The sequence below is a fragment of the Dama dama genome, chromosome 11 (assembly GCF_033118175.1).
Source record: "Dama dama isolate Ldn47 chromosome 11, ASM3311817v1, whole genome shotgun sequence".
Lineage (NCBI taxonomy): Eukaryota > Metazoa > Chordata > Mammalia > Artiodactyla > Cervidae > Dama > Dama dama.
This window is the reverse complement of record NC_083691.1, coordinates 73,027,137-73,050,098: the sequence shown is the minus strand read 5'-3', so window position 1 is coordinate 73,050,098 and position 22,962 is coordinate 73,027,137. Positions and strand designations below refer to the sequence as shown.

The 22,962-nt window shown below is 44.3% G+C and overlaps 1 protein-coding gene across 1 annotated transcript in view; it reads right to left on the bottom strand.

Annotated features, from left to right (window-relative positions):
• Window positions 1–22,962, bottom strand: part of LHCGR (luteinizing hormone/choriogonadotropin receptor) — a 59,460-nt gene that overhangs the window by 4,161 nt on the left and 32,337 nt on the right. Inside the window, exons 7-10 of the mRNA XM_061156297.1 lie at window positions 16,580–16,648; window positions 10,876–10,950; window positions 6,582–6,767; window positions 2,794–2,874 (exon numbers count right to left, since the gene is read on the bottom strand). Coding sequence (XP_061012280.1) covers window positions 2,794–2,874; window positions 6,582–6,767; window positions 10,876–10,950; window positions 16,580–16,648 — 411 coding nt within the window. The remainder of the gene's footprint in view (window positions 1–2,793; window positions 2,875–6,581; window positions 6,768–10,875; window positions 10,951–16,579; window positions 16,649–22,962) is intronic.

Sequence of the window (22,962 nt, the reverse complement as noted above, 5' to 3'; positions counted from 1 at the left end):
ATCACATGAGAACTTTCCAACTATTGTTGCCTTAGTTTCCTTTACTACAAGTTCCCCTTATCAAAATAGCTCCAGCTGCTACTAGAAGCACTAATTTAAAGACATTAAAAATTCTGCCATGGTTTCTAAATAAACTTACATCACTAAGAGATCAAATAGGTTTCGTTTCCCACTCCCCTGGTCCTTCGCTCTTTCTTTTTTTGCCCTACTGGGCATATGTCTAGGTTTTTCTCACTGGTGATTTGTCTTTGAACTGAATACCTATCTGTTGCTACTTACATTTGTGCCCCAGGATGGCTCCTGAGGGCATCAACATGCTTATTGACAAAACCCTGCATGGAGCTGTCTTTAGTACTGAAGGCTGTGCAAAGACTGTGAATGGACTTGGATGGGCTTAGCAATACTGAGTCAGAGGAAGGAGAAACAGTAGCACCACTGCTTCAGCAACAATCAACAGACAAGAAAAAAGACAGGGATTTTAGGAGGACAGTGGGGCCAACCATAGTGGTAAGGACACCATAATATCTTAGGGAGAGCAGATAAGGCAAGGCTCTAGCAGATAAGGCGAGGCTCTAGCAGATAATGCTGGCTCTAGAATTTCTGAACTCCAGGGGCTCAGGAATAGCAGTCTGGTGGGAAGGGAAGGAAGGGGATTTATCACAAGAAATGTTTTCACAGGGAGCACACTCTTTTTACTTAGATTATGTGTTAATTTTAGGTAGTTCTGGGGGATGCTGAAGACTAGAGGACTTGTATTAAAACAGTGTTAAAATAGCAGACTCAAGATTGGATGCTTACTTTGGAAGGCATGGAGTGGTAGGGGCTGATGATTATTGAGACTGACCTAAAGTCTCCCCTCCCCCCCAAAACACCCCTTGATGGTACCACTGACTATACCCAAAAGTGGTTTCCTACTGATGAAAAAAAACCATATGATTGCAAAAGTGTTATGTGGAAGGTGATAATGGAGAGAGTATTGAGAGAGAAGAGTGGGAAGGGTGAGGAAAGGGAATGCTGGAGGATAGATGGTGTCAGACCTAAATGAAAGGAGAAAGTAAAGAAGAATACAGACTATAATATAAGGTACCCTAGATACTGTCACAGTCTTTAAAAACTCCCTTTACTCTCATGCTTCTGAAAGCCAAATGATGTTTCTATTGTCCCTTACAGTTGAGGAAAAAAGTCTCAGAAAAGATAAGTATTGTCAAGGGAAACCTAATGTTACAGGAACATTAGTGCCAAGAATTCATATCCAAGTCTGAGGAGCTCCAGAGCCCAGGGTCCTTCCATCATACCACCCTGTGCCTCTATATATCTTGCAGATTGATAGGAAAAAAAGAGAAAAGAAAAAAAGATATAGAAGAGAGAATGGAGAGTGGCAGGGTACCTTAGAAGGGCATCTGGTTTGGTTTTGTAGCCTGAGGAACATGGAGGAGGAGATGGGAGTAGAAGGGAAGTAACAACACTTGTAAATCACAGTAAATGTGGCATCGGAACACTTTTGAGGCATGCAGCTCTACAGTTGCACCAGAGTGTCATGCCTTTGGGTTAAATTTCCCCCCAAAGAACCAGTACATTAAGTTATAATTTACGGCCTTTTCTATTTTAACGTGCCTTGACTTACTCAGCCTCGTTCTAGTGTCAGTGGGCTTCCCTGGTGGCTCAGATGGTAAAGCGTCTGCCTGCAATGCGGGAGACCCGGGTTCGATCCCTGGGTTGGGAAGATCCCCTGGAGAAGGAAAGGGCAACCCACTCCGGTACTCTTGCCTGGAAAATCCCACGCATGGAGGAGCCTGGTAGGCTACAGTCCATGAGGTTGCAAAGAGTCAGACATGACCGAACAACTTCACTGGTTCCTTTACAATTGAAGTTATATGAAATGCCAAGGCAGTAGAAAATTTTTTTTTAAAAAAAATCAGGGGCTTCCCTGATTGCTCAGTGGTTAAGACTCTGCCTGCCAATGCAGGGGACACAGGTTTGATCACTTTCTGGGAAGGTCCCACATGCCGCGGAGGAACTAAGCCCCTGTGCCACAACTGTTGGGCCTGTGTTCCAGAGCCTGGGGGCCGCGACTGCTGAGCCCGTGTGCCATACCTACTGAAGCTGGTGCCTCTGCAAGCCCGTGCCCTGCAACGAGAGAGGCCACCACAACGAGAAACCTGCCCACCACGAGGGCAGGCCCCGGTCATCACAACTAGAGAAAGCCTGAGTAGCAACGAAGACCCAGGACAGCCCAAAAGAAATAAATCTTTAAAAAATACCAGTCAGTAGAATAGAAATGGAGTGCTCATCCAATATGTGTCAGTGATAGTGTGAAGTCTAAATAATTTTAAGCTCTAGAGCATAATGATCAAGGTGGCCTAAATCTCTCTGAAGGGAAGTGGCTGCTTCTAGAAGCTGTCTACAATCAGCTAATCTTCGTGGAATGTTGACCACGTGGCTAGTGAAAAATCCTTACAAACGAGGCTATCATTAAACAAGCCCTTAGTGACATCAGAATATCTGCAAATAAAATTTTAATTTTGGAAGAGAATTTAATATGACTGTAAAATGAATATGTAGGTATGTTTTTACAAGTATTTTTTTAACCAGTTGAAAGAGATAATTGATCATCTGGAATGCCTTGTAAAAAAAAAAAACACCCACACCCCATTTTAAAGCTGTTAAAACATGCTTTGCAAACATGGCCCCAACCAAGACTTTTATCAAAAGAAAATTGTTGGCACTGATAACCATAAGGTGGCCACAGAATAAGACATGGCTTCCCGAGTTTCCTTACATGCAAATACTTACAGTGTTTCATTATTTGGTCTCCTTGCTGTGCTTTCACATTGTTTGGAAAAGTTTTTAAAAATGGAAAATGAAAAATTCTGCCTGAAAGAGGTAAAAAAAACAAACAAACTGTTGAGCTTTTGGTCTTTAAACCTGATCATGTCTGTTTACGCTTTGTTCATCCAAATTCTTTCCCTATTACACCAGCGTCGTGTTCTGCACCATTGTCCTAACTGAAACACTTCCAGGGGAGAGAGTGAAGGCTTCTGAGTTGTCATTAGAGTGCTTCCAGCTTAGATAAAATGCTTCTGAATGCTAAGTGTTTTGTGTGGGCTCTAGAGATGAAAAAACTTAAATTTGTCACATTGAATCATGGATTTTTCAGTGCTCGTTAAAAGATAACTTTGTGGTATATTAAGGTTTGCTACTCACCACTCTTCTCCCCACATCTGCCTTGATGAACAAATAACCATTCAGAGTTCATGGCTTTGAATTATAACTGGGAATCTCTCTTGTAAAGATTTGAAGATTCTGGACCTGGCTTTAAAATGATGTGAATTTTCAGCCTTTTTGGCTTTATGTGCAGAAATATAATGTGGTCACTCCCTATTCTTCCATCTTTCCCTCTGAGAAATTTAGCCTGTGGGAAGGGGTAAATGTCAAGAAATTAAAAGAAGGCTATACTTATACTCCTAAGATGAAACCACAGGGAGGCACAAGGGAAAACTGGATGAAGAAACAGAGAAAAGAACAGCAGGCTGTGAGAACTCCAGCCTTTCCTGAGGAGAAAAGAGAAATGAGGTAATTCAAGACGGGCATTTCTATTTATTATTATTATTCTTCTCCAACATTAACAGGGCTTCTCAGGTGGTGCTTGGGAAGACCCCCTAGAGGAGAGCATGGGAACCCACTCCAGTACTCTTGCCTGGAAAATCCCATGGACAGAGGAGCCTACAATTGTAGCCTACAGGTGGGCTACAATCCACAGATGGACGGGACTGAAATGACTTAGCACGTTAGCGATATTAATAAGACAATCCCTTGTAGGAATGACTTTGTGTAAAAGCAGGATGGTGGAGAATATGTAAGGACTATTGGACCTACTGGACTCACTTTCAGAAATTACTCAGCTTATTATTTCGCTTGTGAGAGAAAGGGGGAGTGAGAAAGAGATTGTGTGTGTGTTTGATGCTGACTCTGCATCTGTTACTTAGAGATACTCCACATGAACCAATCTACAATTAACAGGAAACGTGGTTGTGCTTGGCCTTCAGTTCTGTCTGTTCTCTCTCTTTTGGAATTTTAATCAGAGACACCAAGGAGAGTTTGGGGGCCATCTGCTTAGGCAGCTGTGTGGGTTATCCAGGCTCCGCAGCTGCAGGGCAGAGGGCTGACCCAGAGTTTGCACAAACATCCACTGGCCCAGCTTCATGCTCTCCATCCTCACTAGCATCCAAGGTTTCTGACTTCAGAGATAGAGAAGGAGTCAGCTGAAACTTGTCATCCTAATCAAGACAACTGCTGTTGACTGCATTACCCTTTCACTTAGTACTGGCCCACAGCGGTGTAATGCCCACCCCCCCCCCCCCCGCCTTAATTTTTTTTTAACCCAGAGGTAGTAGTCTCTTCTTTCATCTGCTGGAATAAAACACCCCTGAACTAAAGCTTTAACATGTCAGTAACTTCAGAAGGGAAGCAGCCTCCTTTCCCACAACAGTGGAAGTGTCCAGAATCAGCTTTATCCTAAACCAGCATCTGTATTGTGTGTTGTCCTAGTTCTCTCGCCAACTTTGATCACTCACAGCCCATCCTCCACCTTGCTGTCAAAGTGCTACTTTACAGAAGCAAATCCGAGTGATTCTGTTTCGAATTCTCCAGTGGCCCCGCATCCTCTAAGCGACATCCTTACACTCAGAGCCCGTCATAGCTCACCTCTCCCTGGTCTCTGCTCACGCATCCTCCTCTCTGTGACCATAAGTTCTGAATGACTTTCATTCCATGGTCTCTTGCCTTTGTGCCTTCACAAAAGCTATTCCATCTTCTTGGCATGCTTTCCCTCACACCTATCTAGCTAATCGCTACCTGTTCTTCAGAGCTCAGCAGAAGTCACTTCCTGGGGAAGTGTTGCCTGTTGCCCTGTTGCCATTTGGAAATTCTCCCTGTGTTCTCCCAGAGCGCTGTGTTCCCTTCTCAGCTCTCTCACAGCGTTTGCTGTACTGCACCTGAGTGTTGGCTGTCTCGTGTGTTGTCCCCAAGTAGCTGCTCGTGACTCTGATGGTTGGGATGAGCTCTTACTCATCTTCGTAGCTTCAGACTTTTGCGCAGTGTTTTTCTGGAATGCGGTGAATACTCAGTTAATGTTCTTTGAAACTCAGTTAGTGGCACACAGCTTTCTGAGCACAGTGAATGGCCTGTCTTCTTGGTTACCCCAAAAACTTCAGGTAGATCCATACCTCCCTACCTATGGGAGGTATGAAAGGGGTGTACAATGATAACATATGCTGGCTGATTAACTGTAAAATAGGTTGATTCCAAAAACAGTTGCATCCTGGTGTCACTCTCTTAATGCCTCATCTAATTAATTGTATGGGAATCTTCTTAGGCTGTATAATAATCTTTTAGGGCGATGTTTTTCCAGCTGTGAGTTGTGACCCATTAACGGGTCATGAAAGCAATAAGGTGAATCAAGACTAGCATTGAAAGTAAACAAACATGAAATAAAATAGACAAGAGAATATCAGTGTATGCTGGATAACCAACATAACCAACAAGGACCTACTGTATAGCACATGGAACTCTGCTCAATGTTATGTAGCCGCCTGGATGGGAGGGGTTTTGGGGGAGAATGGATACAGGTATATGTAGGGCTGAGTCCCTTCACCTGAAACTATCACAACACTGTGTCAATCAGCTATACCCCAATATAGAACAAAATGATAAAAAAATAAAATTATGCAAAAGAAAGAAAAAAGAGAATATCAGTGTATCACATGTAAAACAGTTAAGTAGTGCTCTGTTTTATTTCAGTTACATGCGTTGTGTTTACTGGGTTGCAATGTGAAAAAAGCACTTCTTTGTATGCATTACAGTGGGGAGAAAAAATCTAGAAGAGAGTGCTTTAAGGAAAGAATAAAATCCTTCACACCCTGCCATTCCATTCTGGACTGAAGTGAAGTGAATTAATTGAATCAGTAAGACCATCCCCTCCCCTCAACCCAGCACTGGTCACAAACCCACAAACCAGCCAGGAGTTTCTGCCTTTTCCATTCCCATTCTAAGCTAATCCTTAGGGAGCTAGGTTTCTGTTCTATAATAGAAGACAGTCTTCTGCCGGGAGAGAAATAGCTTTTTTAAAAAAGCAGTGAAAACCTTCTGTAGTGTTCTGTGTCTTTTTTTTTTTTTAAACTAAAGATTAAGACATTAGGTAAAATTGACCTTATTGAGCCTACTCCCCCCACTTCTTTAGAAATGATGCTCTTTGGTAAGGATTAGAGCTAGTTGATCTCTGAGATACCAGTTTTGTACTTCATTTTGCAATTATAGCCTGATTTAAGGTTCTAATTGAATTAGCTCAGAATAAGTGGTAAGGGTCTTTTAGCTGCAGGGTGAATCGACTCTTTGGAGTCAGTTTTCAGGAGGACACGGGACAGTTCATTTTCTTCTTGTCTATCTGAGAGTGACCCCATGACTATGGTGCTGGTTTAGAAGGCAGGCAGTAAAAGGGCAGGGAGTTGCTGACCAATTGACTATTTTCAAATCTGAGTTTCTGCCACAGCCTGGCAGGCTCTACCTTTTGTTTTTTTACTTACTCTTTTGTTGGCAAGTTCCTAAAAGCACAGCAGTGGCTGGGGTAAGTCAATGTGGCATCCAGGAGGTTGGTAAATTTTTCTCTTGATGGCAGTTTTTTCAGAGAATAGGATGATGTGGCAATTAGCGTCTGAATGGACTCTAGCCCATAGCTAGGCAGGGCCTGCAGTTTAGTGGAAGAAATATCCCTGAAAAGTCAAAAAAGAGAAAGGCTTACTTATTTATTTAATATATTTGATTCATAGAATGAAACTTTGTCTCAACAATAGCATCATTCTAGGTTCTGAGGCATTTTTTCTCTATCTTGCTTTCTCCCTGATTCTCCGTTTCAGTTACTCTCATTAAGATATGAATTCAAAAAAGCTACGTTGTTTTTTTCCTTATATTCACCCCATTATCCATTCATTAGAATTCCCTCTCTCTGCTGCTTTCTTTCTCCCTCCCTCTCCCTCCCTCCACTTAGCCGAAGTAAAATAACCACTTGCTTTATGATAGAGCAGGCAGTGATAGAGTGATGCAGTGACATCAGCTTTTGTGCTCTACCCCAGGGGGAAGTATTTAGGCCTTCAGATGCCTGTCTCTCTGTTGATCAAGCTCCACAGAGTAGGTTTTCATGAAGCACAGGCTGCTTATGCTATTAAGAGCCACTATGTGGCATTAGCCATCATCGACCTTCTCTAAAGGCAAACTGGATTCATCCGTCCAAAGCAAGTGAATACTCAGTCATGCAAGCAGAATTGTGTGGAAAGCTCAGGATTTTTCAAACAAGGTCCTGAACTTCTTAGTTTTTCTAAACTTGAGGCAATGTGCAAGAAAACTCTAAACAAATTAAATGTGAGAAGGAAGAATCAGTGGGCATTTAAAAATTCTTCCCGTCTTCCTGTGAAGATTTTCAGGCAGCACAACGCCCTTCAGCACCCTGACCTTAGTGCCCAGCACATGGGACAGGATCAGTGGGTGACTGATGGACAGATGGACTTGACACCATGGCGTGATGACTAGGCTTGGTCCTTGGTGGAGTCATCAAGGCGGCAGAATTTGCCTTGGGGATGGCAGACTCTCACTGCTTTTCTGCCCTTATTGGTTTAGGTAACCAGTGTTCTCATCCTGTTTTACAGAGTTATTCTCTTAGATGTATTAGGGATTGAGTACCTGATTCTTTATAGGACTGGTGAATTTTTTTGTTTTTGTTATTTTGGAGTGGAAGTAATATGTTTTCAGTTAGGATTCTATAAATGGTAAGGTCTTATTACAAAGGAGTAAATCTCTGATGATAGATTTTCAGTTTCACTGAGTGACTCGTGGGGGAAATATTTTGGGGGTATGAATGGGAGGAATGCTTATAGATGTCACTTAAATCCTAAGAGTATAATGCAGATAGTGATTTGGGTAGTAAGAGACCTAAGCCTGGTCCCACTGTTCTGAAAAAGTCAATGTAAATGCCTGCAGGGCTCACAGTCGCTTCTAAGCAGGCCGGCTGAGCAGCTTTTCAAGGGAAAACTGTCACGCTGAGTGTCTTACAACCATACTCATTCATCCTTGTACCTGACCAAAGGCAACTTTCCTTAGCCGTTCATTGCCCAAGTAGGTGGCTGGTTTGCTGTAAAAACTCTGCCTGTAGGGTGTGCTAGACCGCAGTACTTTGAATACAAGACATGTAGACAGGGACCCCTATGGTAGGATGGCAGAAGCTGAGAGACAGCAGAGAAAGCAATGAGCAGGAGCCATGAGGAAGCAGAAATCATGAGGTTGAGTGGAGAATGGAGAAATAGGACTGATGATGCCAGAAGTTAGGGAGTGGAGAGAGTCAGGAGTTTTGGTGGCGGGAGTTAGGATGTCAAGAGACTCAGGTTAACAGGACATAAGTAGAGTCAGACTGGTGACAGGAGTTGATAGTGGTGGGAGCCAGGAGCCAGAGGAAGTCAGGAGTTGATAGGAGAGGAGAGTTAGGGAGGAGTCGGGAGTTGAGAGTGGCAGGGGCTAAGAAGTAGAGTTTGGGGCTTATAATGGGGGAATATAGAAAAGCAGACAAGATCATGAGTAGATACTGGCAGGAGCTGGGGTATAAAGAGTAACTGGGTCAGTTCATTCCTTCCTCTCATCAAAGCCTTAGAGCCTCCTCACCTCACTCAAAGCGTAGCCATAGGCCCCCTGACCTGGCTCTTGCCACCTCTCTGTCCTGCTCTGGGCCCTTCCCCTTGGCTCACTCGGCCACACTATTCCCTTCTTTGTCCTTCCAGCATGTGCACATCCTGCTCAGTTCCCTCCAACTGGAATGCTCTTCCTGCTGATACCCACACAGCTTTGCTCCCTCCTTTCTTTCAGGTATTTGCTTAAATACCACTTTTTCAGGACAGTCTTCCCTGACCATTCTCCTGAAAATACTAACTGCCCCTCCTGAGAACTCTGTTCGCCCAGCCAGCTAAGTTTCTCCACTCCACAACCATCTGGTGTAGTACATATTTTCTTTACTCATTTAATCCTTGTCCGTGTTCCCCACTCTATGAAGGCAGAGACATTTGTCTTTTCTTACTCACTTGCCATTTCCCTGATGCCTAATTCAGTGCCTGGCACATAGTATGGAGTTACAGTTATTGGAAAAATCAATGAATGAATGAATAAACAGATGAACTGTGCTACACTGCTCACTGTCTTTCTAGTACTTTTCTCATTTTTAATAATTATATTTATTTATTTTAAGTTGATTGATGATTGCTTTATAATATTGATTTGATTTCTGTCATACATCAGGAGAAGGCAATGGCAACCCACTCCAGTACTCTTGCCTGGAAAATCCCATGGATGGAGGAGCCTGGTAGGCTGCAGTCCATGGGGTCGCTAAGAGTCGGATATGACTGAGCGGCTTCACTTTTCCTTTTCCTTTCATGCATTGGAGAAGGAAATGGCAACCCACTCCAGTGTTCTTGCCTGGAGAATCCCAGGGACGAGGGAGCCTGGTGGGTTGCCATCTATGGGGTCGCACAGAGTCGGACACGACTGAAGCGACTTAGCAGCAGCAGCATACATCAACATGAATTAACCATAGGTATACCTATGTCCCTTCCCTCTTGAAACTCCCACCCCGCTTCCACCCTTTCCTACTCCTCTAGTTTATTACAGAACCCAGTTTGAGTTCCCTGAGTCATATAGCAAATTTCCATTGGCTCTCTATTTTACCTGTGTTATGTATATGCTTCCATGCTACTCTCTCCATTCATCATAATACTTTTCTCATTTTAAAGTCATGTGCCTGATTATCACTTTGCCTGCTTATTGTTCCCCTCCATAGTGTAATTTCTTTATAGGGTGGCAACCAGAGCCCACCACTGTCTCTGCAGCATGGTGCCTGGTAAATAGAATGTGTTCAAGCCATGCCCGAAGGCCTCAGTGATGGGGTGCCAGAGTAGGAAGTAGTGGGCTGGTACCTCTGCGGAGGGGTGAGGCGGCCCTCACTGTTAGGGCTGTGACGTGTCTGGAGCCCTGCTGCAATTCTCCCTGAAGCCTGGCTGCATCTGCAGTTGTTTTCTATAGGATGTTTCTGGCTTCCCAAGGTGTTGTCAGGAGACTACTGGTTCAATCTCCTGTTCCTCTTAATGTTCCCATGTGTCCTTATGCTCAATGCCCATTAACTGAGGGAACTTAGCTCTGCTCCTTGCATCCTCAGACAGCCTGACACAACGGCAGCTCACTCAACATTAATTCTCATGAGGGGATACCAGGGAACACTGACCCCTCTGCCGGCACATGAAGAGGCCCCGCTATATTTGATGCTGATTGAACTGTGTCTCACCCAGATTCATAGGTTGAAGTCCTAATGCGCATTACCTCAGAATGTGACCTTAATTGAAACAGGATATTTCCAGAGGTAATCAGATTACAGTGAGATCAGGAGGATGGGGCCTAATCCAATATGACTGTTATCTTTGTACAAAGGGGGAAATTTGGAGACAGAGAGACACATAGAACACATAGAACGTTTGGAGACTGGAGTTCTGCTGCCACAACCAGAAGGAGCTGCCAGGAGCCAGTAGGGGACAGGCACAGGTCCTTCCCTCGCAGCCCGCAGGGGAAGCAGGCTTGCTGACAGCCTCGTTTCAGACTCTAGCCTCCAGAACTGCAGGACCGTGCAGTGCTGTTGTTTCAATCCCTAGTGGGTGGTGCTTTGTTATGATAGTCCTTCCCCATGCAGAGACTGGTTCCCCCACAAACCCAGCTGGAGGTGATGCGACTGGACACCCTGAGCTGGCCTGTTGGGGTGCACCAGGCGGGGAGGGGAGGCAGCACCACTGTACTCACAAGATGCTAGGCCCCGTGGCCCCCCGGAAGGCGTCGTTGTGCATCTTCTCCAGGTGTGCGTTTTCCTTTAGCTCCCTGTGGGGAAGGACAGGGCCCTTAGTGGAGTTTCCAGCTCATATGTAACTGGTCAAAGCTGTGCACATGCACGTTTGGAGCAGCCCGTGTATGTGGTGCTCAGGGGTTGAGGCGACAAGGAGGGGCTGTAGGTCAAATGCAAAAACGGCATTCTTGTCTTTGGCACAACTGTGAAATCTTGGGGGTTTGGCTCTGACTTTCCCTGCGGTTTCCCCCTCTATCAGCGGAACCTTTTGTCCTACCACTGAAAGCAGTCGCTCCTGCCCTGGAGCTGTGCACGTTTCCTCCAGGCAGCTGGGCAGGCAGAGATGCTGCTCCAGTGTTCAAGGCTGCAGGGTGCAGGTGCGGCGCGCTCTGTACCAGGCTCTCAGCCATCGTGACCTTGGAGAGCTCAGTGTTCGTTTATACTGAAGTTTGCAAATCTTAAAAGAAAAGCAGCATCCATTCAAAGCTACCCCTTTCATCATGTTAATTGGACTTTTTCTTTCAGCTGTGCATTTCTACTTGGGCTTCCCAGGTGGCGCTAGTGGTAAAGAACCTGGTTGCCAATGCAGGAGCCAGAAGCAACTGGGGTTCGATCCCTGGGTCGGGAAGATTCCCTGGATGAGGGCATGGCAACCCACTCCAGTATTCTTGCCTGGAGAATCCCATGGACAGAAGAGCCTGGAGGGCTGCAGTCCATGGGGTCACACAGAGTCAGTCATGACTGAAGTGACTGAGCATGCATGCATGTGCATTTTTCGGTGGGTGACAAAGGGGAAGAAGAACAGCCTGTATAGAAAATTGCCTCCTACACCAGTCTGGGCTACATGTCTGACATCAGTAGGTATGTGTGTTGTAGGCAAAGAAGGGTCGAAGGCCACTGCTCTTTAGGAACCTAAAAGCTGCAATGGGAGTAGCCACCTGAGGGCTTCTGTTCCTTTTAGGGCTCCCCTGGTAGCTCAGATGGTAATCTGCCTGTAGTGCAGGAGACCTGAATTCGATCCCTGGGTCAAGGAAGATCCCCTGGAGAATAGCTACCCACTCCAGTATTCTTGCCTGCAGAATTCCACAGCTTAGAGTAAACTTCTCAGGACCAGCTTGGCCTGGCCCCACTGAGCAGCTCCCATCTGGGCCCTGACGGTGGTGTCTCCAAGCACAGGCCCCTCTGGATGGACAAGGGAGCTGGGAAAGGAGTCCCTGGGCTCAGACTTGCCAGCTTACTTTTGATCACTTTCTTCCTATAAGAGAAGGGTTTCAAAGAACTTTCTGGAAAACCCTGGACAATGGGCAGAGTGTACATTCATTTTTGGCATGATGATTGTGAACACGGGACATGATTCTTCTAGTAGCACTGTTTCAGTGGTGAAAGAAATATACCAACACCCACTGCCCCTCCCTTGCAGGATCCTTTGTAATCAGGCAGCTCATCTCATAGCTTTACATCTTCTTTATCATCTTTCTGCAAGACTCCACATCACCCTTGCCATTTAAAAACTGCAAAGCCCCTGCATTTCACCCATTGGTGGCTGTTTTCCATATGCTTCTACTAAGCATTTTCCTTGGGAAGCCTCAGTCCTTTCATTACAATGCACCCGTCTGTCTCACATCGTCCCATCCCTTGGGTATATTTCCACTTTCAAAGTGATGAGGTTGTCAGAGTCAATTGCTATTTAAAATCTAAATCAAAAGAAAATTTCCTTCCCAAACCTCCCTGGCTCTTCTTCCTGATTTGGTTTGTTTTAATTATGTTTGGTTGTGGTCATAAATCATTGAAACCAGGCTCTGTGAGCAGATAATCCTCATGTCAGCCAGGTCAAATTAATTGTTCAAATTTTATGACAGCTTTTCGCATGTTTTATTAAAACTCGGATCTTTCTGTATAATGATAACTCTGCATTATGTAACTCAGCCAAAAAGAAATCAAATTTATCTACCACGTTTTCCTGGAGGTCCTTTTGGGAAATCTCCTGAGTGGCATGGCCGTCTAGGCATGAGAGACACAGGCAGGCAGGATGACCTTTGGGGGTACAGTGGGAGAACCCCCAAATTCCAGCCAAGGCTTCCCTAATGGGGGTGCTCAGAGAATGGTAGGGAGGGACTCGGGGACCCCTGGAGGTATCTGAGGGTAACCTTCTGAGGTTGCTCCCCTGCACCATATCTGCCTTAGTAAGCAGCATATTTGAGGACCTTGTAGCACTCTGGTGTCATCGTTCTGGACCGCTTTGGACAGGCCTGTACACGAGGAAGGTGTCAGAAATGGGGCTGGATTGTATAGTTGAAAAATCTTGCCCAGTTCTTTTGAAAACTACTCCCTCTGCCCTGCTCAAACCCTTCAGTGGGTCTCCTTCCCCTCAGAAGAGAATTCAGACTCCTTCCCATGGCCCCTCAGTCCTGACGCCTTGCTCCTGATACATCTGCATGATTATCTCATCCAGTGTCCCTCTTGCTGATGGCCCTCCAGTCACAGCAGCCTCCTCCCAGTCCTTGGAGCTTATCAACTTCTTTTCTTGCTCAACTCAGGCCCTTTGCACATGCTACCCCCTCTTGCTGTAATGTGCTTCCTCTCATGATTGCCAGGGCTGACCCCTTTTCATCCTTAAGACTCAGCCTCAATATTATATCCTTGGTGAGGACTATCCCTGAGCACCTAACCTAGAGTCAGTCTCCTCGCTGTGATTTCTCAAATCTCAGTAATGAGTTATTTCCTTCACGGTATTTATCACTGCCTGCAATGAGTTCATTTATTTTTTACCTTTTGGTCCATCTCTTCTGCTAGAAACTTCATTGAGGGCAGGGACTGTTTCCACTGTACTGCTGCAGTCCCAGCCCTTAAGACCGTGCCTCATATATTGGCGATGCTCAATAGATGTGATGTGTTGAATGAATAAATGAATGACATAGGTTTGTGTTCTTGGCAAACTGATTTGTGATCTTGGTTTCCTCTTTCTTGAAACTATGAGGTATGGGGCATTCATACTAATGAAACTTTGGGACTTTTTAAGTCCACACCCATTTCAGTGCCTCTCAAGGCCAGGACCTCCCTCCTTATGCCCTGCTTTCCCTTACCTCCCAAAGCTGTACCCTGCTGGTTACCTTCTCACCTCTGACTTTGCTCTGGCTTCTTTTCCTCATCTATTGTTTTTCCTTAATTTTATATTCAGTCCTCTTATTTTTCCTCCTTGTACAGGTGACCTGGGCCACAAAGGACTTCACATATCCCCTCTCCTCAGATACTTCTGACTTCTGTGTCTGCCCTGGACTGCCCCTTCCAACCCTCTGCCCTTCCTGCTAACCCATCCACCAACCTTCCCTGAGCAGCCCTCTCATACTTTCTACCCCAGGACTTTCAAAGGCTTGTTTTCTACAGCAGAGACTCCAAATTCTTTACCCCAGCATCGAAGGTCCTTCCTGCTTTGTCCTTGATCCACATCTAGGACTTTTAAAATCCTACTATTTTCTGGGCTATGAGCACATCCTAAGCACCTTCCTCTGGGCTGTTCTTGTCCTCTGAACATAGTGCATTTTCCCTCCATCTCTGCTTGTCCAAGTTAAGCCCAGCTCAAGGTCTGTGTCTCTCATGAGGCTGTCTCTAATTCCCTTCTCTTCTGCCCCTGAAAGCCCAGAGGACTTTACCTCTCTCCGGCCAGGTGCCACACTTTGCCTTCTGTTTTAGTAACTGCTTTGTGTACAGTTTACATACCATTTAGGAGTGTTTCTTCCTAGGCTGTAAACTCCTGCAGGGCAAACACCAGGCCTTGGTCATCTTCGTTTCATCTCAAAATATAGCAGGTTCCTTCAAACACAGCTGATGCCTGGCAGACACTTGGCAATACCAGTATGAGGTATCTGGGAATGCTGTGCCCGGAGAGGATAGGCCTCTGATTTTAATTCAGCAGAAACAGATTCAATTGGCCAGAATGAAACCTGCACTGAATTCAAGTCCACAAGAAAATGAGGAAAAATCTACTCCATGATAGGAAGGACAACTTTTTAAAAAGCTGCCATTTCTTGAGCACTTAGAATGTGCCAGACCTGAGTTAAGTGAGAACAATCGTATTTAGTATCATTCATTCATAATTAATTAACTGTGTAATGTGACAAATAATAAGAGAGCATCTACTCCGTGCTAGGCACTGTGCTAAGTACTGAGGATACAGCACAGAGCTTTTCATTTTGGTGGCGTGTCCTCCATACACACCTATTGGCAGCTCTATTTTATGGATGAAAACCCTATGGTTTAGAGTGGTTAAGTAACTTGCTCAAGATCGAGGTGATAAATGATGGAATTGGAGTTTCAGTCCCAGTTAGTGACTTTTAGATCTGTTTTCTTAGCCACCAAGCTACATAACATGGTATCAATAAAATAGGGTCTTTAGTTAATATTTATCATTTAAGTATATAATATACTATGTATAAACTTTTGCTACTCAACTTCAGACTGGCAGCATTAGCAGCTCCAGGGAGCTTGTTAAAATTTCAGATTTTCAGGTCCCACCCTAGACCTACTGAATTAAAACGTCTGGGAGTGGGGCCTGGGATCTGTGTGTTAACAATCTCCATGCTATTCTTATGTTTGTTAAAGTTGGAGAAGCACTGGTGAAGACCATGGTTTATATATGAAAAGTGAAAGTGTTAGTCATTCAGTTGGGTCTGACTCTTTGTGACCCCATGGACTGTAGCCCGCCAGGCTTCTCTGTCCATGGGATTCTCCAGGCAAGAATACTGGAGTGGATGCCATTCCATCCCCCAGGGATCTTCCCGACCCAGGGATTGAACCTGGGTCTCCCACATTGCAGGCAGATTCTTTACCGTCTCAGCCACCAGGGGAACCCAAACTTATACATGACTTATTAATGATAAAAGCCTTTTCATCTGTTTGCTTTCCTCAACTTTGGCTTTAGTTGTGCCTTTCACGTGTTGTTAGGTTTTACTCTTGACAACTGTAGGGTGATGGTCATCTTCCTCGGTACCTGTTATGGTTCAAGCAGCGCACCCCTGCCCCCACTGCCCCACAAGCTTTGTGAATGAGCCACTTTTTAAAGGAAAGGGGTCACAGAAAGAAAGAGAGGCTGAGGACAATGAAGGAAGCAACGGGGATGCTTCTCTAGAGTTGAAGGCTGTTCACACTGGGGACCAGGGTAGGGTGTGGGGAAAATGCAGGGCTCCCTCACCTTGTGGAAAATGAGCTCCTTACCCACCCCTGCCCCCAGCCCCCGCAGTAGGGAGATGGGATTCTGTGTGGGCCTCTTGAGGCTGATTAGGCTGGTAAATGGCCTTATCCAACATCTTTGCAGTGGGGCCAGGAGGAAGAATTTCTTCACTGAAATCGTGCTGCCTCTAACACACCATCAACCCAAGTGAGGGGACTAGAGAGGGGGGCTGTGAGACGGAGGAGCCTAAAGCAGGGTGTTGAATATTTCAGCAAACTGTCAACTTCAATGTATCCAGGCTGCATCTGTTTTTGATATCAGGGTGCTCTGGGGTTTCCAGTCAGCCAGTTGCCTAGTAACATGCATGCTACACTGAGGACCAGGCACTTGAAAGTTTATTTTTGTCCTGAGTTAGTTGCTGAAGATTGAATGTGATCTGGTAGCCAGAGTAATATTTCATTTTTATTCATAAGCTGGGGAAACACGCACATACTTACAGGGAAATCAGTGTTGTCCCATTGAATGCATGACTTTGTATTTCTTCAAATCCATTTCCATATAGTTTTCTGAAGAGGGTGGAGAGAGATTTTAGAAACGAAAGAAATACAGTTTGGAATCACACATTCTTCTTTCTGTGACATTTATCACTAAGATAATTACTGGCATTTACAATATCTAGCTCAGTTTTTCTAACATTTTTAGATCCTCAGGGCCTACTGAGATAAGACTATTTCCTTGCTCTAGTTTACTTCCACCTCCACCACCAGGACCACTACTAATTTGTTAAATGTTTATTAAGTGCCAGATATTGATCATTATGCTGATCAATATCTGGCACTTAATAAACACTTAATAAAATATATGCAAAAAATTCTGCATATATTTTATGATTTAATCCTCATTGTCATTCCCACTATTCTGATCAGAAACCTAAGCCTTCATGTTGCTGTGTAACTTGCTTAAGGTCAGAGAAAACAGTGGCAGAACTGGAACTGGAGGCTTGGGCCATCTAACACTTAAGTCTTATCTCTGGTTGTCCAGGCCAGTGTGGGTTTTCCGGATCACTGAAAGCTGAGGGCAGAAGAAGGCTCCAGTACTGAGTTACTGTTTCTTTTTCTTAGATGAGTCTGTGGTGTTAGTGTTAGCCATATTTTGTTCCACAACCAAGATTTCAGTGTCTGTGAATAGTTATTTAAGACCCCTTGGATAGTGAAATCAATTTAGTTGGGTGCAATCAGCATTTAACAAAATGAAATAGAACAAACTGGAAAATGTTAGAGTATGTTGCATGTAATCAGGGTAGTACTATTTATGATGTTTTGTGCCGCCATTGTTTATGTAATGTATGTGAAAGTATACATGTACATACATATATATTAGTCTGCCCAGAGCAAGACTTAAGACTCCTTAGAACACAGATGCTGGGAAATGTTAGAGCCAGAAAAGAACTTGGAGAGGAGCAAGGCGCATCCTTTCACTTTACAAAGAAGGAACGAGGCTCAGAGAAGAACGTGGCTTGTCTAAAGTCCACAGTTGGTGGAAATGAGACCAGAACACACTTTGACTGGGGCTACTTCTGGCACATCAGTTTTGCTGGTTGATGTGCCTTTTCTTCCCTGAAATATCCACATGGCCCCTCTTCCTCCTCCTGTAGAACTATGTTCAATGTTATGTTCTTGGTGTGGCCCTTCCTGACTGCCCTATTTTACCACCCTTCCCTTCCCCAGCATTCCAGCATTCTCCCTCTCCCTTCTCTGATTTTCTTTATCAGCATCTGACCCATGATTATATTGTTGTCTACCTCTCCCAGCAGAATGTAACCTTTATGAGAACAAGAATTCAGATTATTCTGTTCATTGCAGGATTACCTGTATGTAGAACAGTGCCTGGCATCTGGGAGGATTACAGTGAACGTATGTTCCGTGAATTGAATGGACAAATGGTAATATATAAGATGAATTTCTTAGTGTAAATCATAGCCAAGCAAGTTTGAAAGCCACAGTCTCAAATGGAAATGTTTGTGTATGTTCTCCATAAACAGTGACTTAAGACTCAAGTAAGAAAGGGCTGTGGTGTGACATAAAATTAAGCTTCTGCATCTGGCAAGATGCTCACTTTGCTTTTCAGTGTTGCTGGCAGCTGCATGGGCTGTGTCAGGGACAGGCTGGAAGGGGTGACATGGCAAACAGTCTCCTCCTACTCCTCAGGTGGCTGCTGTCTGCAAGGTTTCTCTAGCCTTTGTTAAATAAAACTAGCACAGGATTTCATTTCATTGTATCTGTCTGTGTGTGATATGTATGTATATAGTGTGTGTGTGGGGGGTGGGGAAGGTCCCTTCCTTTCCATCAACACAGCTGAGACAAACCAGCATATAAGTAAATATAGGTGGGACTCAGTGTTGAAGCATGGTATTTAAAGACTGCAATTCAGAAAATATAGAGGTTACAAAATAATGAGTTCAGAGATTGCAGGGGATCGTATTTAATTCATTTTGTAACGCCCCCCCCTCCCCGGGTCTCTCATAATGCTGTTATCTAGCAGGAGCTCAGTCAACAGGCTGGCGGCAGAAGTAGCCTTGCCCTTCCACGGGAGAAAGAGCCTTGTCTGGCTCCCCCTGCTCTCATAGGCATTCTCCTGTGTTTACAGTTTCACACACGAGCTCTTAACTGTATTTGGTAATGGATTATTGGATGCCATTTTTCAATAGTTTTCCTTCACCATTTATACTGTAGAATCTGAGGGATTGATATTTGGATTATGTCTGCTGTCTTGTGCGATTACACACAACCTCCTTACCTCCTCCACACAATCCCACTAGAACTCTCTTTTTATTTTACACTTAGAATATTGTTCTTCGTCAGCTGCTTGTCATCTTAGGGACTGAATGCTTTTATAATAATCTCTTTTAGATGAAGAAATCGTACCTGTCTCTTCTCGGAACTTTTGAAATTGGATCTTTTAGAGTCTAGTCTACTGTTTGTCAAATCAGTCTCCTCCATCCACTGAATTGGCATCATCTGGAGTTGCTGGCCAGAAATGCAGACTCAGACCTACTGACGAGGTGCCCTGCAGACCTAGAGTCAGAACCTGGCTGTGGTAGCCAGTAACGTGCACATTTTTTGGAAATGCATATTATTTTGTCATGAGTTACTTTCCTTTTTAACAAGTAATTATTTTTTGGTTGCACTGGGTCTTCATTGCTGCGCACAGGCTTCCTCTAGTTGTAGCAAGCAGGAGCTACTCTCTAGCTGTGGTGCCTGGGCTTCTCATCGCAGTGGCTTCTCTTGTGGAGCACAGGCGTGCGGGCTTCAGTAGTTTTGGCTCCTGGGCTCTAGAGCACAGGTTCAATAGTTGTGGCGCACAGAATTAGTTGCTTCGCGGCATGTGGGATCTTCCCAGGTCAGGGATCGAACCCATGTCTCCAGCATTGGCAGGCGAATTCTTAACCACTGTGCCACCAGAGAAGTCTGCAAAGGCACTTTCATAGCAAGCTCTCCCCGTGAGCTTTGGGCATGCCACTTTGCGACCTCTTGCCCTAGGGTATATGTAATAGGATGCTGCAGCTCTCATTGTTTTCATGGTGCAAATCAGATGGTCTGTTGGACAGCACTGAGTCCAGAGTCTGGTCCCCTTACTGCATTCTCTGCCTTCTTAGTGGTGGAGCTCCATGTGTAGGAAAGGTAGTCCCTACTCTGCTTCTTGCAAACCAAAGCTGCTAGCGCTTGTCTGAATGCCCAGTCCTCACCACTGTTATGTGAAACCCTGATCCTACTTTTGATACATCTTAGGATCTTCCAGTTGACGTTTTTGTGGGGCCTACATTGCCATTGCTGTAAGCGCAGCCTTGCAGGTAAGTCTGCAAGCCCTGAACCCAAGCCTTACCTGGGCTCGAATCCTAGCTCTACTACTTATAAACTGAGTTGCTTTAGGCAAGTTACTTAACCTCTCTGCGTCTCAACTTCCTGATCTGAAAACAGGGATGATGATAATAATAGATGATAATAATAGTCTTGACCTCAAAAGACTGTTGTATAGATTAAAACAGTATACATATGTTAAGTGCTTGGAACTAGGTTCCAGAACAAAGTAAATGCTTAGTGTGTTGCGCCTATGATTATTATTATTATCGTATTAAACAGTGGCTTCCAGATCTCTGGCAGAACAGAGGAAAAGATGTCCTTTCCCATGCTCTGAACAGCCTGTCCTGAAATGCAGTGACCTGTTAAATTGAACTGTCATTCTCCTCTACTGAGGTGGGGGCCTTTCTTCTCCTGGATGGAGCAGGTCAACTCAGTGGCGTGGGCTGCTGCAAACGTACTCACTCCCTGGGGACCCTCAACCACCTCTGGTCTATGTTGTCATCATTGCATTTTTGTATTTGAACATTTTTCCTGTCTTAAAAAAAAATTTTTTTTTTTTTATACTCTGGGTTCTGCTTCTTCCAACTTTCCAAAGAATCTGGCTCACTATTTCCTTTTCAGCTGCTGCTCTTTGCCTCTGTTCTTAACATTTGCAGACAATAGAATGTGCTGCCTGGTTTTGATTAAATGAGTGGAGAAATTACAGATGTGAGTGGGAAACCTCATGCTGTCAGCCTGCAGAATGCTTTAAATGCCCTTTAAAACATCTGGAGAGTCACTTCAGATTGCTTTTCTCCAAAACATCATGGTGTCAGAATTAAATGAGGAGGGCTTCCTTTGCCTTGAGGATGCTGTCACAGGCATAGAAATGAATTTTTCTCTCTCATCTCTTACAATAACTGCACCTTACTTTAAAGCATTGTCTAGGTTCTCTATTCAAATGTCAGAAATTGTGACTCAGAGAAGTGGCACCTTTTTATTCAAAATAAGATTCAAGCTTTAGAACTTCATCACAGATGACACTCTAATTCTGAATGCTGCCTTATAGCAAACCCCAACTATTCCTGGGGCTTTAAAAGTATTTCTGGGGTTATAGTAGCAGTCGCAGACATTTTGCCATAGTTCCCACTCAGATCATGTAGCCAACTTGGTTTTGAATGATTTCAAAGAAGAAAACTTAGTTTAGGTTTATAGATCCTCAGGGTCTCAAAGAGTGTCCCCACTGAATGGGGAAGTATCACATGCCTTAGGATATGGGGTCCTCCCATGTCTTTACTGAGGACACAAGATATGTGAGATCCATGTCCTTGCATGCTTAGTCACTCAGTCGTGTCTGACTCTTTGCAATCCCATAGCCTATAGCCTGCCAGGCTCCTCTGTCCATGGAATTTCCCAGGCAAGAATACTGGAGTGGGTTGCTATTTCTTCCTCCATCCAGGTCCTTGAAAGGATCATAATCTCAATGAGTGAAAACATGACGTAATGAAAGAATAATACAAGCCAGGAGACGTTCCCTGTGAGCATGTGTGATGCGCAGAAATGAGAAGTCTTGGACAAGTCCTCTGGGGTTAGAGAAGTCAGAGAGGCTGCACGGTGGACTCAGACCTTGTGGAATCAGTAACACACTCTTCTAGAAAATCTGCCCTGTGGTAGTATATCTGTAAGCAAATTTTTATCAGATGATCATGCAAACACCATCCTAAAGAAGAGGGATCCGAAAATCACCACTTTCTTCTTACAATACTTTGCTGAAGTCCTTTTATATCTGAATACTTCTTCCTGCATGAAGACACTTCTTCAGTGGCTGCCCTGGCAGTGGTTGTGTGGATAACTGTCTCTGGTCACTGCTAGATGCTGCCATGACCCTAGTTTTGGATGTCATCAGAACTCCCCCATATCTCTGGGGCTCACATTCTCCATAGCAAGGAATTCCTCTCTCTGATTTGAGCACACCTCTTGCTTTTCAGCAGTACTGAGTTTTTATGTTTCCCTCCACCACGGCCAGGTTTGTGTCAGCTTACCATATGCAACAATAAAAAGGTGACATGCATTCAAAATAATAATGATAGCAATGGAGAATAATACATTGAATAGCACTTTGAAAAACCCATGTTTCATAGTGATACTTAAAAAGAGAGAGAGAAAGAAGAGAACGAAGAAAAAAAGAAACCTTTTTTATACAGAAGAGTGCTGCCTGATAAATGTAGAGGAGTGATACATTTAAAATTACCACTTGATAGCTCTCTATAATAACTGAATAATGAATGAATGCTGAAACCATTGGGTGAAAGATTGTTGGCCAATGGATAGTCACACGAACTCAAAGTACCCCATGATGGTTTACTGAATTATGACAAAGGGTGAAACATGCCCTTACAATGAAGAGGTCTGGCAGTACCTCCATAACCAAATGGCCAAGGAGTGGCATAGCATGACATGATGTACCTCCTGGTCTGAGGCAGAGGGAGACATTTAACATCTAATCAGGACAGTATAGTTGGATGAGCTATAGGGAGACATTTAACATCTAATCAGGACAGTATAGTTGGATGAGCCCAGACAACTGGCCTAAGCCCTCAATTAGGAATTAGTGTTTTGCAGAGCAGGGGAAGACAGGAGGGCAGTTCTCAGGGAGTGGGGTTTGGAGGACGAAGGGACATAACAAAAATGCTATGGATAATGTTTGAATTCCGAGTTTTAAAAAAATCTGTCAAAGACATTTTCATTTGAACATAGACTGTAAGTTGGACGATGTCATTAAATCCATGTTGATTTTCTTAGGTGTAATGGTGTTGTAGTTCCAGAGAATGTTTCTATTTAGGGAGATACATGCTGACGTATTTGGGTAGGAAGTATCATATCTATAAACTTCTCTTGGATGGTTTGGCAAAAGGGAAATGTGTTGTATATATTTACATATATAGAGACGGAGTGGATTGTGGCAAGATGATAACAGTAGGTGAAACTAGGTAAGATGTATAAAGGTGTTCATAGTGCTGTTCTTTCCATTTGTCAGTGGA